The sequence below is a fragment of the Cherax quadricarinatus genome, chromosome 26 (assembly GCF_038502225.1).
Source record: "Cherax quadricarinatus isolate ZL_2023a chromosome 26, ASM3850222v1, whole genome shotgun sequence".
NCBI classification, from domain to species: domain Eukaryota; kingdom Metazoa; phylum Arthropoda; class Malacostraca; order Decapoda; family Parastacidae; genus Cherax; species Cherax quadricarinatus.
The window spans coordinates 32,576,376-32,593,564 of record NC_091317.1 but is presented as its reverse complement, the minus strand read 5'-3'; the positions used below and the strand labels follow the sequence as shown (position 1 = coordinate 32,593,564).

The 17,189-nt window shown below is 46.7% G+C and overlaps 1 protein-coding gene across 13 annotated transcripts in view; it reads left to right on the top strand.

Annotated features, from left to right (window-relative positions):
• The window catches only part of LOC128698165 (uncharacterized), a 420,261-nt gene that overhangs the window by 278,926 nt on the left and 124,146 nt on the right, over positions 1-17,189 (top strand). The window contains exon 1 of one of the 13 annotated variants that reach the window (XM_070088905.1): positions 5,468-5,613. The exons of 11 other annotated variants lie outside the window; for them this stretch is intronic. In XM_070088905.1, coding sequence (XP_069945006.1) covers positions 5,550-5,613 — 64 coding nt within the window. In that variant the 5' untranslated portion in view covers positions 5,468-5,549. Of the gene's footprint in view, positions 1-5,467; positions 5,614-6,077; positions 6,134-17,189 lie in introns of those variants that run through there. One more of the 13 variants, XM_070088906.1, reaches the window with a different exon arrangement.

The following is a 17,189-nucleotide window of genomic DNA, read 5'->3' as shown; positions in this document are numbered from 1 at the left end:
TGTCCGTGTGGTGTATGTGTGTGTGTGTGTGTGCCCATGTGAGAGTGTGTGTGTGTGTTGTGTGTGTCCGTGTGGTGTATGTGTGTGTGTGTGTGTGCCCATGTAAGTGTGTGTGTTGTGTGTGTGTGCCCATGTAAGTGTGTGTGTGTGTTGTGTGTGTGTGTTTGGCTTGTTAGCTGTGGAGTCTATCAGGAAGGTCATGAAAGCACTGCATGATAGTCCACCAGTTAGCGGTACTGTAACCCATGTATCCAGGTGTCCCGTAGCTCGGTTGGTAGCGCACTCAGCTCACACACTGAGGTCCGTGGTTCGATCCCCGGTAAGGGTGGAAACATGAGGACGTCTTTCCTTAAGACACCTGCTGTCCCTGTTCACCTAACAGTAAAATAGGTACCTGTGTGTTAGTCGTCTGGTGTTTGTCGCATCCTGGGCACAAAATTAATCTTAGTTGCGGGAAATGCTCTGAAATGTTAGTATGTTATTAATATCAGCTATGGTCTGTATAAGTTGCATCGTGCACTAGGAGAAATAAAGATTATTATTATTATAAACTGAGTATATACACTGAGATACACAGCTCAGTGTACATACACTGAGACATACGCCTCCACTAGACGACAGCAGGGTGGAGAATGCGGAAAAATTAATTACCTGTGAAGGTCACACACAGAATGTTGCCTGACTCCAACACCAGTCCAGTGGGAGTAGAGAGGGAATTAGACAACATACCCACTCATGCAGTACCTGGACAACATACTCGTGCAGTACCTGGACAACATATCCACTCATACAGTGCCTGGACAACATAGTCATACATTACCTGGTCAACATACCCACTCATACATTGCCTGGTCAACATACCCACTCATACAGTGCCTGGGCAACATACCCACTCATACAGTGCCTGGGCAACATACCCACTCATACAGTGCCTGGTCAACATACCCACTCATACAGTGCCTGGTCAACATACCCACTCATACAGTGCCTGGACAACATACCCACTCATACAGTGCCTGGTCAACATACCCACTCATACAGTGCCTGGTCAACATACCCACTCATACAGTGCCTGGTCAACATACCCACTCATACAGTGCCTGGTCAACATACCCACTCATACAGTGCCTGGACAACATACCCACTCATACAGTGCCTGGGCAACATACCCACTCATACAGTGCCTGGTCAACATACCCACTCATACAGTGCCTGGTCAACATACCCACTCATACAGTGCCTGGACAACATACCCACTCATACAGTGCCTGGACAACATACCCACTCATACGAAGTGTAAACTATATCACTAGCACGAACACTCACTGTACTTTAGTGACAATTTAGATCAGGGTGTAATACCAGAGACGATCAAAGGTGCAGATATAGTTCCTCTGCACCGTATCATTATTATACACAACATAGCCATCTTGTGAGTGGTAATCAAAAGGTTACAGAGGTACATAATAGATCCAGGGACTGGACCGCAAAGTTTTGATAGCTGAACAAGTTACAGTGGTGATGAACAAGTTACAGTGGTGATGGAGGTAGTGGGACGCTGGCAGGGTACAAACCAGCACCACTAACATCACTCATCACAGGAAGTGAGCAAAGCTCCAGCAAAGGCACTTCTTGTGATCGTATTTGCTTGGACCTCCTCTTTTCTGCAACATTGCAAGCTCCTGATGTGTTAATTGCAACACGAAAGGCCTAGAGCTATCATTCAACTCACCCGTGGTTGTTCTGTACATATCACAAGTTTTACCCATTCGGCACAGTATATATATATATATATATATATATATATATATATATATATATATATATATATATATATATATATATATATATATATATATATGGATGATACTGGGCTGATGGATGAGGTAAGAGTTACTGTTGGGGTATGAGTGTGTATATGTGGGTATAAACCTGTAACGTAATGATTATTTTGGTGAGATAGTGTCACAGGTTGGCACTGGACCGCGAGGGATACCTAGTGTGAGTCTGGGAGGGGGGATACCCTGTGTATAATGACGGGGATACCTAGTTGGGAAGTCCAGTAGCTTGTACGCTCGCTGAGTGGTCCTGTAGCTTGTATATACGCTCGCTGAGTGGCATTGTTGTGGTATCACAGCCAAAGGCTTTAGTTTGTAGATTTGTAGCCTGTCGTGTGCACGTGAGTCTGTCGTGTGCACGTGAGTCTGTCGTGTGCACGTGAGTCTGTCGTGTGCACGTGAGTCTGTCGTGTGCACGTGAGTCTGTCGTGTGCACGTGAGTCTGTCGTGTGCACGTGAGTCTGTCGTGTGCACGTGAGTCTGTCGTGTGCACGTGAGTCTGTCGTGTGCACGTGAGTCTGTCGTGTGCACGTGAGTGTCGTGTGCACGTGAGTCTGTCGTGTGCACGTGAGTCTGTCGTGTGCACGTGAGTGTCGTGTGCACGTGAGTCTGTCGTGTGCACGTGAATTTGTCGTGTGCACGTGAGTCTGTCGTGTGCACGTGAGTCAGTCTGTCGTGTGCACGTGAGTCCGTCTGTCGTGTGCACGTGAGTCTGTCGTGTGCACGTGAGTCAGTCGTGTGCACGTGAGTCTGTCGTGTGCACGTGAGTCAGTCTGTTGTGTGCACGTGAGTCAGTCTGTCGTGTGCACGTGAGTCAATCTGTCGTGTGCACGTGAGTCAGTCGTGTGCACGTGAGTCAGTCTGTCGTGTGCACGTGAGTCAGTCTGTTGTGTGCACGTGAGTCAGTCTGTCGTGTGCACGTGAGTCAGTCTCGTGTGCACGTGAGTCAGTCTCGTGTGCACGTGAGTCTGTCGTGTGCACGTGAGTCAGCCTGTCGTGTGCACGTGAGTCAGCCTGTCGTGTGCACGTGAGTCAGCCTGTCGTGTGCACGTGAGTCAGTCTGTCGTGTGCACGTGAGTCAGTCTGTCGTGTGCACGTGAGTCAGTCTGTCGTGTGCACGTGAGTCAGTCTGTCGTGTGCACGTGAGTCAGTCTGTCGTGTGCACGTGAGTCAGTCTGTCGTGTGCACGTGAGTCTGTCGTGCACGTGAGTCAGTCTGTTGTGTGCACGTGAGTCTGTTGTGTGCACGCGAGTCAGTCTGTAGTATGCACGTGAGTCTATCGTGTGCACGTGAGTCAGTCTGTCGTGTGCACGTGAGTCAGTCTGTCGTGTGCACGTGAGTCAGTCTGTTGTGTGCACGTGAGTCAGTCTGTTGTGTGCACGTGAGTCAGTCTGTAGTGTGCACGTGAGTCTGTCGTGTGCACGTGAGTCAGTCTGTCATGTGCACGTGAGTCAGTCTGTTGTGTGCACGTGAGTCAGTCTGTTGTGTGCACGTGAGTCAGTCTGTTGTGTGCACGTGAGTCAGTCTGTAGTGTGCACATGAGTCTCTCGTGTGCACGTGAGTCAGTCTGTCATGTGCACGTGAGTCAGTCTGTCGTGTGCACGTGAGTCAGTCTGTCGTGTGCACGTGAGTCAGTCTGTCGTGCACGTGAGTCAGTCTGTGTGCACGTGAGTCAGTCTGTCGTGTGCACGTGAGCAAATCTGTCGTGTGCACGTGAGTCAGTCTGTCGTGTGCACGTGAGTCAGTCATACACATAGATCAGTCGTGTGCACGTGAGTCAATCATGTGCACATATATGAGTCTGTCGTGTGCGCATGGGTCAGCGTCGTGTGCACGTGAGTCATGTGCACATAGGTCAGTAAAGTCAATATCTAAGTATACACTAACAAGAATAATCGATTCGCTAAAATAAAAAATACACATCTCCTTGTATATACACACGTATATACACCTCTCTCTCTCTCTCTCTCTCTGTATGTATGTATGTGTATATATATATATATATATATATATATATATATATATATATATATATATATACACAGTTACAAATCTTTTTTTATACACCTCGTATATGTGCAGATATACTCTCATTGTATATACACTGATGTACACCTCGTATATACACTGTATATACCTGACTCTGTATATACACACAGTCGTGGTGGTACAGTGTATTATCCGAGGATACTGTAAATATACAGTGTGTGTGTGCTTAATATAGTCGTTTACAGTGATAAATAGACGTTTGGTATATACACCGGGGTTTATACCAATGTATATACCCAGACATCAGGGTATATACGCCGAATTTAATCCTTACGCAGGGGTTAGTCTTGGTCCACGTCCAGTGGATAGGTTTTAAACCGACTAGCAGAGCTTAGAGTCTGGTGGTAGATGACTGTAGAGTACTAGGACTGTAGAGTACTAGGACTGTAGAGTACTAGGACTATAGAGTACTAGACTAGATAACATCACCGCGTGTTTTACACACGGTGCCTAGAACAACTGAAATAGGGTGCCTAGAACCAGCTAGATAAGGTGCCTAGAGTCGCTAGATAAGGTGCCTAGAGCTAGTTAAAGTGCCTAGAGTCAGCTAGATAAAGCGCCTAGAGCTAGTTAAAGTGCCTAGAGTCAGCTAGATAATGTGCCTAGAGCTAGTTAGATAAAGTGCCTAGAGTCAGCTAGATAAAGTGCCTAGAGCTAGTTAGATAAAGTGCCTAGAGTCAGCTGGAAAAGATGTCTAGAGCCAGTTAAACTACCTAGGGTTAGATAAGGTGCCTAGAACCAGCTAGGAGAAAGTGGCAAGGCTGAAGCTAGTTCGTGACGTGTGAGGCTTGGTGTGCTGACACTTGACTGAGGTAGGAAGGTGAAGCCTTGACCAGGGCTTTAACACTGTCACAGAGCCAGCACCGTGGTGCCAGCACGGTGGTGTGTGTGTCAGTACCGTGGTGCCAGCACGGTGGTGTGTGTGTGTGTCAGTACCGTGGTGCCAGCACGGTGGTGTGTGTGTGTCAGTACCGTGGTGCCAGCGCGGTGATGTGTGTGTGTCAGCACCGTGGTGTGTGTGTCAGTACCGTGGTGTCAGCACGGTGATTTGTGTCAGTACCGTGGTGCCAGCACGGTGATGTGTGTGTCAGTACCGTGGTGCCAGCACGGTGATGTGTGTGTCAGTACCGTGGTGCCAGCACGGTGATGTGTGTGTTAGTACCGTGGTGCCAGCACGGTGATGTGTGTGTCAGTACCGTGGTGCCAGCAAACGTCGGGCTGACACACACTCTCCCACACACACACACACACACACACACACACACACACACACACACACACACACACACACACACACACACACACACACACACACACACACACACGCTGCTACCTCCACTCAGTGTGTTAGTGGCCTCCCACAGTGTGTTGATGCTCCCCAAAGGCTCTTGATCCAGGGAATGAGATAGCTTCCAGCTAAATACAACAAGTGAGAGTCACTAAAAGCAGTGGTGTAAAGTGATTGTTTCTTTAATACGGAAATTATGCCTAAAGAAATGGATAAAAAAATCGAAATTTTCATGAATATTGTGAGAAGAGATTGTCATGCGAGGTGTGACGGGGTGTGACGGGGTGTGACGAGGTGTGACGAGGTGTGACGGGGTGTGACGGGGTGTGACGAGGTGTGACGGGGTGTGACGGGGTGTAACGAAGTGTAACAAGATGTTGGTTGATGAGTACAACTTCTGCCTGGCTTTCCATCTTTATCACGCCGCTGCTGAAGCTAGTAAGTTGGTCCTACTGCCAGGACCTGGTATCAGACGGGGGCGCTGACCCCCAGAAACCTGGTATTACTCCTTCAGGTAACCTCTTTCAGGTAACCTCCTCCTGGTAATCATCAGGTAATTTGCTTCAATTTCACTCAGGAGGAGTCTTGCTGAGGTAATTCTTGTTATACCCTAATCACATTGCTGTACTTGCCTGGTTGTACGTACAGGGGTCGGATCACAGCTCTTGGCCCCACCTCCCAACCAGTAGTAAGTGAAAAACAATCTTGTGTACAAGACACAGTACCTTATCCCACACACCAGACTCCTTCCCTTATACCCAGGATCTGCTAGCTACAGTAATATACTTGCTAATACAAGGAGGTAATGCAATTTGCATACCGTCACCTCGGATAGATTACGGTACACTGGTGTATGTATATGTCAGTGCCTGATTATATCTAATCTTAAAGTAGTATGCATGTGTGCGGTTCAGTAACATGGCTCCCGTGAGGCTGCATCGACGACGCTCGCGTCACCGTGAGTGTAATTCCCCAGTTTTTTTTATGTTTTTTCATGGTTGAGTGTGTCTAGCGCAGCCTCGTCCTCCATCCCTGCGCCTCTCTGCGCACCTGCTTCCACCACACAGCTTTTTCTCGACGTTATTTCTCCTGGTATTCTGCATTATCTGTGTGTTGCCTCTGGCCACTTTGCATCTATTACCCGTATCATCACCTGCGGAGTCGCTCTCACGAATGTAATAGTAACAGACATCGTTTCGCTCAGGATAGAGCTTCGTCATGGGCGAAATGTTGCCTCAATAAAAGTATGTTCTGGAAAAATACACAAATGCAGTGTAATGCGATCCTTTGTTGACTGTTTCGCCCACACAGTGGGCTTTATCAAGTCAAAAACAGATATGTTTGTGACTTGATAAAGCCCACTGTGTGGGCGAAACGTTTTCAATAAAGGATAACATTATACTGCATTCCTGTTTTTTTTTTTCCACCGTGTCAGTATTTTATAACATTTATCTCTAAAAGTTTGTTCTATATTCTCTCTACGTACTCGTACGTTGTGTCGACGTACGTGGTGTCGATGTTATGCACGTGAATCTAATAAACAGTTCGACGCACATGGGTCAGTAAGAGTGGGGAAGGAAGTTGTCTTTTAAGGGCTACGACGGGTTGAGCCGTATGAGCTGTAAGGGCTACGATGGGTTGAGCCGTATGAGCTGTAAGGGCTACGACGGCTTGAGCCGTATGAACTTTAAGGGCTACGACGGGTTGAGCCGTATGAGCTGTAAGGGCTACGACGGCTTGAGCTTTTATTTTATCATCGTCAGACACAATGCAATATGCTGATACCTCGAAAAAGACTTCATACAGCAGGACTGGAGTTACTAACACACTGGCATTACGAGGTTTCGCACACCAGATGGTTGAAGCACACGTGTCTATATTTACTGTCAGTGAGGCTGGGTTATAAGGAAACCGGTGCGCAATTTCCGCCTTCCGAGAATCGAACCAGGAAAGTTTAGTTTGTGAAGTTACCAATGGTGGATGTTATGTGGGTGGTGAAGGTGGTTAGTTGTAAGTGAAGGTGGTTAGTTGTAAGTGAAGGTGGTTAGTTGTAAGTGAAGGTGGTAAGTTGTAAGTGAAGGTGGTTAGTTGTAAGTGAAGGTGGCTGTAAGTGAAGGTGGTTAGTTGTAAGTGAAGGTGGTTAGTTGTAAGTGAAGGTGGTTAGTTGTAAGTGAAGGTGGTTAGTTGTAAGTGAAGGTAGTTAGTTGTAAGTGAAGGTGGTTAGTTGTAAGTGAAGGTGGTTAGTTGTAAGTGAAGGTGGTTAGTTGTAAGTGAAGGTGGTTGTAAGTGAAGGTGGTTAGTTGTAATTGAAGGTGGTTAGTTGTAAGTGAAGGTTGTTGTTGTAAGTGAAGGTAGTTGTTGTAAGTGAAGGTAGTTGTAAGTGAAGGTGGTTAGTTGTAATTGAAGGTGGTTAGTTGTAAGTGAAGGTTGTTGTTGTAAGTGAAGGTAGTTGTAAGTGAAGGTGTTGGTTGTAAGTGAAGGTGGTTAGTTATAAGTGAAGGTGGAGGTTGTAAGTGAAGATGGAGGTTGTAAATGAAGGTGGTTAGTTGTAAGTGAAGGTGGTTAGTTGTAAGTGAAGGTGGTGGTTGTAAGTGAAGGTAGTTGTAAGTGAAGGTGATGGTTGTAAGTGAAGGTAGTTGTAAGAGAAGGTGGTGGCTGTAAGTGAAGGTGGTTAGTTGTAAGTGAAGGTGATGGTTGTAAGTGAAGGTAGTTGCAAGTGAAGGTGGTGGTTGTAAGTGAAGGTGGTGGTTGTAAGTGAAGGTGGTTAGTTGTAAGTGAAGGTAGTTGCAAGTGAAGGTGGTGGTTGTAAGTGAAGGTGGTGGTTGTAAGTGAAGGTGTTGGTGTAAGTGAAGGTGGTTAGTTGTAAGTGAAGGTAGTTGTAAGAGAAGGTGGTGGCTGTAAGTGAAGGTGGTTAGTTGTAAGTGAAGGTGATGGTTGTAAGTGAAGGTAGTTGCAAGTGAAGGTGGTGGTTGTAAGTGAAGGTGGTGGTTGTAAGTGAAGGTGTTGGTGTAAGTGAAGGTGGTTAGTTGTAAGTGAAGGTAGTTGCAAGTGAAGGTGGTGGTTGTAAGTGAAGGTGGTGGTTGTAAGTGAAAGCGGTGGTTGTAAGTGAAAGCGGTGGTTGTAAGTGAGGGTGGTAGTTTCAGTGGTCACAACAACGTAGAGAGCCCGGTTGTAACTATTCATAAAGTAGTTCTTGGACATAGTGAGAAGTTGAACAACAACAACAGGTTAGTACACACAATGGCAGGTCGGTGCTGGCAGATCAATACTTTAATGACGACTTCTGAACGTCCTGCCTTTATGCATAAGAGGGATTACCACCAGACCTCTGTCTTCAAGAGCGAACTGGACAAGATTCTCTAGTCAGTCCCTGATGAACCGGGCTGTAGTGTTTATACTGGACTTAATGCGGCTAGTACCAACACCCTGGTTGATCAGGTCATCCACCGGGAGACCTGGTCTTGAACCGGGCCATGGGGGCGGTGACCCCTCTCAAACTCTGCAGTTAGACTTCAGGTTGATTAACATTGTATCTGGTATTAGAATGTTAAGAAATGATACCGTCACTAGGAATCTTACTAAATGTTTAAAAGTACTGGAAATACACTAAATGTTTAGAAATACTGGAAATACACTAAATGTTTAAAAGTACTGGAAATACACTAAATGTTTAGAAATACTGGAAATACACTAAATGTTTAAAAGTACTGGAAATACACTAAATGTTTAAAAGTACTGGAAATACACTAAATGTTTAGAAGTACTGGAAATACACTAAATGTTTAAAAGTACTGGAAATACACTAAATGTTTAAAAGTACTGGAAATACACTAAATAGGTTGTGAGAACATGCAGTTATATTAAGTTTTATAACCTGCATGAACTACATCACTAAATAACAAGAGCATTCCACCTCTCCATGGAAGATGTGTTCATTTAATATCACCTGCAAGTCCCTCGCAAGAAGCTTATTGCTAGTAATTTATCACAAGTTCTATACATTGATGGATGTAAGCAGGAGTGTAGTGGTAGAGCAGCGTCTGATCTTGCTGCTACCTTCCTATGTTGAGTTAGGCACAAGAATTAACAACCGGATGTTTACACTTCTAACTGAACTGTTTAACATCTTAATGACACTAAAGTTAGCCTGTGACACTGAGCTTGACTCAGCTGATGCTGTGTTTTCGCTGATGGCTCCTGACTCATATATTGACCCTAACAACATGCTCATCAGAGAAGCCGGATATAGATACTATACACTCAGAGAAAATGGAATTGTTCAGTTGTAATGTCAGCCATTAAACACTGGATCCCTTTTTCATGATAAAGTTAATAAGTTAGTCAAGAAAAGTCTAGCATTACGAATAATACTAGGAGAGACGTCCCTAATGAAATGTTATAGGAATGCAGTTAGAAGTCTGAGTAGATCTATAACTCACTATATTAACATGAACGTAGATAAGTATCTTTATGGAGCAACGTGCAATGTGAACACTGATCTTGCAGTAGCCAGGCTTAGGCTTGGTTACAAGTACTTCTGGCAGTGTACTGTTGTAGTAGCCAGGCTTAGGCTTGGTTACAAGTACTTCTGGAAGTGTACTGTTGTAGTAGCCAGGCTTAGGCTTGGTTACAAGTACTTCTGGCAGTGTACTGTTGCAGTAGCCAGGCTTAGGCTTGGTTACAAGTACTTCTGGCAGTGTACTGTTGTAGTGGCCAGGCTTAGGCTTGGTTACAAGTACTTCTGGCAGTGTACTGTTGTAGTAGCCAGGCTTAGGCTTGGTTACAAGTACTTCTGGCAGTGTACTGTTGTAGTAGCCAGGCTTAGGCTTGGTTACAAGTACTTCTGGCAGTGTACTGTTGTAGTAGCCAGGCTTAGGCTTGGTTACAAGTACTTCTGGCAGTGTACTGTTGTAGTGGCCAGGCTTAGGCTTGGTTACAAGTACTTCTGGCAGTGTACTGTTGTAGCCAGGCTTAGGCTTGGTTACAAGTACTTCTGGCAGTGTACTGTTGTAGTAGCCAGGCTTAGGCTTGGTTACAAGTACTTCTGGCAGTGTACTGTTGTAGTGGCCAGGCTTAGGCTTGGTTACAAGTACTTCTGGCAGTGTACTGTTGTAGTGGCCAGGCTTAGGCTTGGTTACAAGTACTTCTGGCAGTGTACTGTTGTAGTAGCCAGGCTTAGGCTTGGTTACAAGTACTTCTGGCAGTGTACTGTTGTAGTAGCCAGGCTTAGGCTTGGTTACAAGTACTTCTGGCAGTGTACTGTTGTAGTGGCCAGGCTTAGGCTTGGTTACAAGTACTTCTGGCAGTGTACTGTTGTAGTAGCCAGGCTTAGGCTTGGTTACAAGTACTTCTGGCAGTGTACTGTTGTAGTAGCCAGGCTTAGGCTTGGTTACAAGTACTTCTGGCAGTGTACTGTTGTAGTAGCCAGGCTTAGGCTTGGTTACAAGTACTTCTGGCAGTGTACTGTTGTAGTGGCCAGGCTTAGGCTTGGTTACAAGTACTTCTGGCAGTGTACTGTTGTAGTAGCCAGGCTTAGGCTTGGTTACAAGTACTTCTGGCAGTGTACTGTTGCAGTAGCCAGGCTTAGGCTTGGTTACAAGTACTTCTGGCAGTGTACTGTTGTAGTGGCCAGGCTTAGGCTTGGTTACAAGTACTTCTGGCAGTGTACTGTTGTAGTAGCCAGGCTTAGGCTTGGTTACAAGTACTTCTGGCAGTGTACTGTTGTAGTAGCCAGGCTTAGGCTTGGTTACAAGTACTTCTGGCAGTGTACTGTTGTAGTAGCCAGGCTTAGGCTTGGTTACAAGTACTTCTGGCAGTGTACTGTTGTAGTAGCCAGGCTTAGGCTTGGTTACAAGTACTTCTGGCAGTGTACTGTTGTAGTGGCCAGGCTTAGGCTTGGTTACAAGTACTTCTGGCAGTGTACTGTTGTAGTAGCCAGGCTTAGGCTTGGTTACAAGTACTTCTGGCAGTGTACTGTTGTAGTAGCCAGGCTTAGGCTTGGTTACAAGTACTTCTGGCAGTGTACTGTTGCAGTAGCCAGGCTTAGGCTTGGTTACAAGTACTTCTGGCAGTGTACTGTTGTAGTAGCCAGGCTTACGCTTGGTTACAAGTACTTCTGGCAGTGTACTGTTGTAGTAGCCAGGCTTAGGCTTGGTTACAAGTACTTCTGGCAGTGTACTGTTGTAGTAGCCAGGCTTAGGCTTGGTTACAAGTACTTCTGGCAGTGTACTGTTGCAGTAGCCAGGCTTAGGCTTGGTTACAAGTACTTCTGGCAGTGTACTGTTGTAGTAGCCAGTCTTAGGCTTGGTTACAAGTATTTCTGGCAGTGTACTGTTGTAGTAGCCAGGCTTAGGCTTGGTTACAAGTACTTCTGGCAGTGTACTGTTGCAGTAGCCAGGCTTAGGCTTGGTTACAAGTACTTCTGGCAGTGTACTGTTGTAGTAGCCAGGCTTAGGCTTGGTTACAAGTACTTCTGGCAGTGTACTGTTGTAGTAGCCAGGCTTAGGCTTGGTTACAAGTACTTCTGGCAGTGTACTGTTGCAGTAGAAAGGCTTAGGCTTGGTTACAAGTACTTCTGGCAGTGTACTGTTGTAGTAGCCAGGCTTAGGCTTGGTTACAAGTACTTCTGGCAGTGTACTGTTGTAGTAGCCAGGCTTAGGCTTCGTTACAAGTACTTCTGGCAGTCTACTGTTGCAGTAGCCAGGCTTAGGCTTGGTTACAAGTACTTCTGGCAGTGTACTGTTGTAGTAGCCAGGCTTAGGCTTGGTTACAAGTACTTCTGGCAGTGTACTGTTGTAGTAGCCAGGCTTAGGCTTGGTTACAAGTACTTCTGGCAGTGTACTGTTGTAGTGGCCAGGCTTAGGCTTGGTTACAAGTACTTCTGGCAGTGTACTGTTGTAGTGGCCAGGCTTAGGCTTGGTTACAAGTACTTCTGGCAGTGTACTGTTGTAGTGGCCAGGCTTAGGCTTGGTTACAAGTACTTCTGGCAGTGTACTGTTGTAGTGGCCAGGCTTAGGCTTGGTTACAAGTACTTCTGGCAGTGTACTGTTGCAGTAGCCAGGCTTAGGCTTGGTTACAAGTACTTCTGGCAGTGTACTGTTGTAGTAGCCAGGCTTAGGCTTGGTTACAAGTACTTCTGGCAGTGTACTGTTGTAGTAGCCAGGCTTAGGCTTGGTTACAAGTACTTCTGGCAGTGTAGTGTTGTAGTGGCCAGGCTTAGGCTTGGTTACAAGTACTTCTGGCAGTGTACTGTTGTAGTAGCCAGGCTTAGGCTTGGTTACAAGTACTTCTGGCAGTGTACTGTTGTAGTGGCCAGGCTTAGGCTTGGTTACAAGTACTTCTGGCAGTGTACTGTTGTAGTAGCCAGGCTTAGGCTTGGTTACAAGTACTTCTGGCAGGGTACTGTTGTAGTGGCCAGGCTTAGGCTTGGTTACAAGTACTTCCGGCAGTGTACTGTTGTAGTGGCCAGGCTTAGGCTAGGTTACAAGTACTTCTGGCAGTGTACTGTTGTAGTGGCCAGGCTTAGGCTTGGTTACAAGTACTTCTGGCAGTGTACTGTTGTAGTGGCCAGGCTTAGGCTTGGTTACAAGTACTTCTGGCAGTGTACTGTTGTAGTAGCCAGGCTTAGGCTTGGTTACAAGTACATCTGGCAGTGTACTGTTGTAGTAGCCAGGCTTAGGCTTGGTTACAAGTACTTCTGGCAGTGTACTGTTGTAGTAGCCAGGCTTAGGCTTGGTTACAAGTACTTCTGGCAGTGTACTGTTGTAGTGGCCAGGCTTAGGCTTGGTTACAAGTACTTCTGGCAGTGTACTGTTGTAGTAGCCAGGCTTAGGCTTGGTTACAAGTACTTCTGGCAGTGTACTGTTGTAGTGGCCAGGCTTAGGCTTGGTTACAAGTACTTCTGGCAGTGTACTGTTGTAGTGGCCAGGCTTAGGCTTGGTTACAAGTACTTCTGGCAGCGTACTGTTGTAGTAGCCAGGCTTAGGCTTGGTTACAAGTACTTCTGGCAGTGTACTGTTGTAGTAGCCAGGCTTAGGCTTGGTTACAAGTACTTCTGGCAGCGTACTGTTGTAGTAGCCAGGCTTAGGCTTGGTTACAAGTACTTCTGGCAGTGTACTGTTGTAGTGGCCAGGCTTAGGCTTGGTTACAAGTACTTCTGGCAGCGTACTGTTGTAGTGGCCAGGCTTAGGCTTGGTTACAAGTACTTCTGGCAGTGTACTGTTGTATTAGCCAGGCTTAGGCTTGGTTACAAGTACTTCTGGCAGCGTACTGTTGTAGTAGCCAGGCTTAGGCTTGGTTACAAGTACTTCTGGCAGTGTACTGTTGTAGTAGCCAGGCTTAGGCTTGGTTACAAGTACTTCTGGCAGTGTACTGTTGTAGTAGCCAGGCTTAAGATTGGTTACAAGTACTTCTGGCAGTGTACTGTTGTAGTAGCCAGGCTTAGGCTTGGTTACAAGTACTTCTGGCAGTGTACTGTTGTAGTAGCCAGGCTTAGGCTTGGTTACAAGTACTTCTGGCAGTGTACTGTTGTAGTAGCCAGGCTTAGGCTTGGTTACAAGTACTTCTGGCAGTGTACTGTTGTAGTAGCCAGGCTTAGGCTTGGTTCCAATACTTCTGGCAGTGTACTGTTGTAGTGGCCAGGCTTAAGCTTGGTTACAAGTACTTCTGGCAGTTTGACAGACACACAGATAAATATTAAATAATAATAACACTATCTATATTTACTAAAAGTACATGTACAAGGTATACGTGTGCCCAGCTGACATCAATGACATTCTATTACATAGAAAACCCCTTGTTATGCAGAGCATTTCGGGCAAATCAGGATTTGTCCCAGGATGCGACCCACACCAGCCGACTAATTCCCAGGTACCCACTTTACTGATGAGTGAGCATAGACAACCGGCGTAAAGAAACAAGTCAAATGTTTCTACTCGTTCTGGGAATCGAACGCAGACTCTCGCCGTGTGAAGCGAGAGCCGTAGCGATCAGGCCACGCAAAGTGTGGCCAGCACCATGGACACTATCTTCAACTCTATGTGCTTCATTGTCCAACTAGTGACGAATATAAAGATAGCATATATGTGATATGACAAATATCACATAATCGACAATAAGCAAATTTTCTAAATTTACTTGTAACAGATAAGACAAATGCCTATAGATACACTAAAGGTCTGGTTCCAAGGTGTTTTGTGTATATAGCGGTGCCCTACCATCCACACGATGACCCGGGGTGGCCTGATGGTGGTAGTGTGGATGGTGGTAGTGAGGATGGTTGTAGTGAGGATGGTTGTAGTGAGGATGGTTGTAGTGAGGATGGTGGTAGTGTGGATGGTGGTAGTGAGGATGGTTGTAGTGAGGATGGTGGTAGTGTGGATGGTGGTAGTGTGGATGGTGGTAGTGAGGATGGTTGTAGTGAGGATGGTGGTAGTGTGGATGGTGGTAGTGAGGATGGTGGTAGTGAGGATGGTGGTAGTGTGGATGGTGGTAGTGAGGATGGTTGTAGTGAGGATGGTTGTAGTGAGGATGGTTGTAGTGAGGATGGTGGTAGTGTGGATGGTGGTAGTGAGGATGGTTGTAGTGGGGATGGTGGTAGTGTGGATGGTGGTAGTGAGGATGGTTGTAGTGAGGATGGTGGTAGTGTGGATGGTGGTAGTGAGGATGGTGGTAGTGAGGATGGTGGTAGTGAGGATGGTGGTAGTGAGGATGGTGGTAGTGAGGATGGTGGTAGTGAGGATGGTGGTAGTGAGGATGGTGGTAGTGAGGATGGTTGTAGTGAGGATGGTTGTAGTGAGGATGGTTGTAGTGAGGATGGTGGTAGTGTGGATGGTGGTAGTGAGGATGGTTGTAGTGAGGATGGTGGTAGTGTGGATGGTGGTAGTGAGGATGGTGGTAGTGAGGATGGTGGTAGTGTGGATGGTGGTAGTGAGGATGGTTGTAGTGAGGATGGTGGTAGTGTGGATGGTGGTAGTGTGGATGGTGGTAGTGAGGATGGTTGTAGTGAGGATGGTGGTAGTGTGGATGGTGGTAGTGAGGATGGTGGTAGTGAGGATGGTGGTAGTGTGGATGGTGGTAGTGAGGATGGTTGTAGTGAGGATGGTTGTAGTGAGGATGGTTGTAGTGAGGATGGTGGTAGTGTGGATGGTGGTAGTGAGGATGGTTGTAGTGGGGATGGTGGTAGTGTGGATGGTGGTAGTGAGGATGGTTGTAGTGAGGATGGTGGTAGTGTGGATGGTGGTAGTGAGGATGGTGGTAGTGAGGATGGTGGTAGTGAGGATGGTGGTAGTGAGGATGGTGGTAGTGAGGATGGTGGTAGTGAGGATGGTGGTAGTGAGGATGGTGGTAGTGAGGATGGTTGTAGTGAGGATGGTTGTAGTGAGGATGGTTGTAGTGAGGATGGTGGTAGTGTGGATGGTGGTAGTGAGGATGGTTGTAGTGAGGATGGTGGTAGTGTGGATGGTGGTAGTGAGGATGGTGGTAGTGAGGATGGTGGTAGTGTGGATGGTGGTAGTGAGGATGGTGGTAGTGAGGATGGTGGTAGTGTGGATGGTGGTAGTGTGGATGGTGGTAGTGTAGATTGTGGTAACGAGGATGGTGGTAGTGAGGATGGTGGTAAACAGAGATGGGGTCAAAGGATAAGTTTCCATTATACCGGAAATGACCCCTGACCATGGGGTCAGGGGTCACGCTCTTCAATTATTGTGTGTAGGGGGGGATGAACCTCCACTCGCTGTCTGGAACACTGGAGGTTGCACTTGGGGTTCCACTGGGGGTTCCACGAAACTTTTTAAAAACTTCCTAACATCACTGTCATATTTGAGCGTTCAGTCTACTTACGTCTCTACTCCCGAATATTTTTCACGTCGTGATCATGTCTCCTCCTGGCATTCGTTCTTCCAGCATAAGATCAAATCTGCAGTCTTCCAAGCCTGTATTTCATTAACAGTCTTTGCAAATCCCAGTATTACCAATGGTGTTGCAGTTCCTGTCATCAGGTGCTGGAGGACTGCTATCACATCTTAAGTAACTAATAGTTTAAAATCTTCGTTTTTTTTCATGTTTTTAAGGTGGATTTCAGTGTGTTCTACAGATTGGAGCTCATGTTATAGTGTATGTATTGGGTGGGAGATATGTTGAGTGCAGTGTTGACTCTCAGGTCCTTCAGATGTACCTGGTAATGCTGGCTATCAGGAGGTGTTTCTGGAAATGTTTTTCTCTCTCTTTCTCTAGATGAAGTCAGGCTAATGGCAGTACTAAGTAGCAGTGAGAGTGCCAGGTAGCAGTGAGAGTGCCAGGTAGCAGTGAGAGAGCCAAGTAGCAATGAAAGTGCCAGGTAGTAGTGAGAGTACCAGGTAGCAGTGAGAGTACCAGGTAGCAGTGAGAGTACCAGGTAGCAGTGAGAGTGCCAGGTAGCAGTGAGAGTACCAGGTAGCAGTGAGAGTGCCAGGTAGCAGTGAGAGTGCCAGGTAGCAATGAAAGTGCCAGGTAGCAGTGAGAGTACCAGGTAGTAGTGAGAGTGCCAGGTAGCAGTGAGAGTACCAGGTAGCAGTGAGAGTGCCAGGTAGCAGTGAGAGTGCCAGGTAGCAGTGAGAGTGCCAGGTAGCAGTGAGAGTGCCAGGTAGCAATGAAAGTGCCAGGTAGTAGTGAGAGTACCAGGTAGTAGTGAGAGTGCCAGGTAGCAATGAGAGTACCAGGTAGCAGTGAGAGTGCCAGGTAGCAGTGAGAGTGCCAGGTAGTAGTGAAAGTGCCAGGTAGCAGTGAGAGTACCAGGTAGCAGTGAGAGTGCCAGGTAGTAGTGAAAGTGCCAGGTAGCAATGAGAGTGCCAGGTAGCAGTGAGAGTGCCAGGTAGCAGTGAGAGTGCCAGGTAGTAGTGAGAGTACCAGGTAGCAGTGAGAGTGCCAGGTAGCAGTGAAAGTGCCAGGTAGCAGTGAAAGTGCCAGGTAGCAGTGAGAGTGCCAGGTTGCAGGGAGAGTGTCAGGCAGCAGTGAGAGTGCCAGGTAGCAGTGAGAGT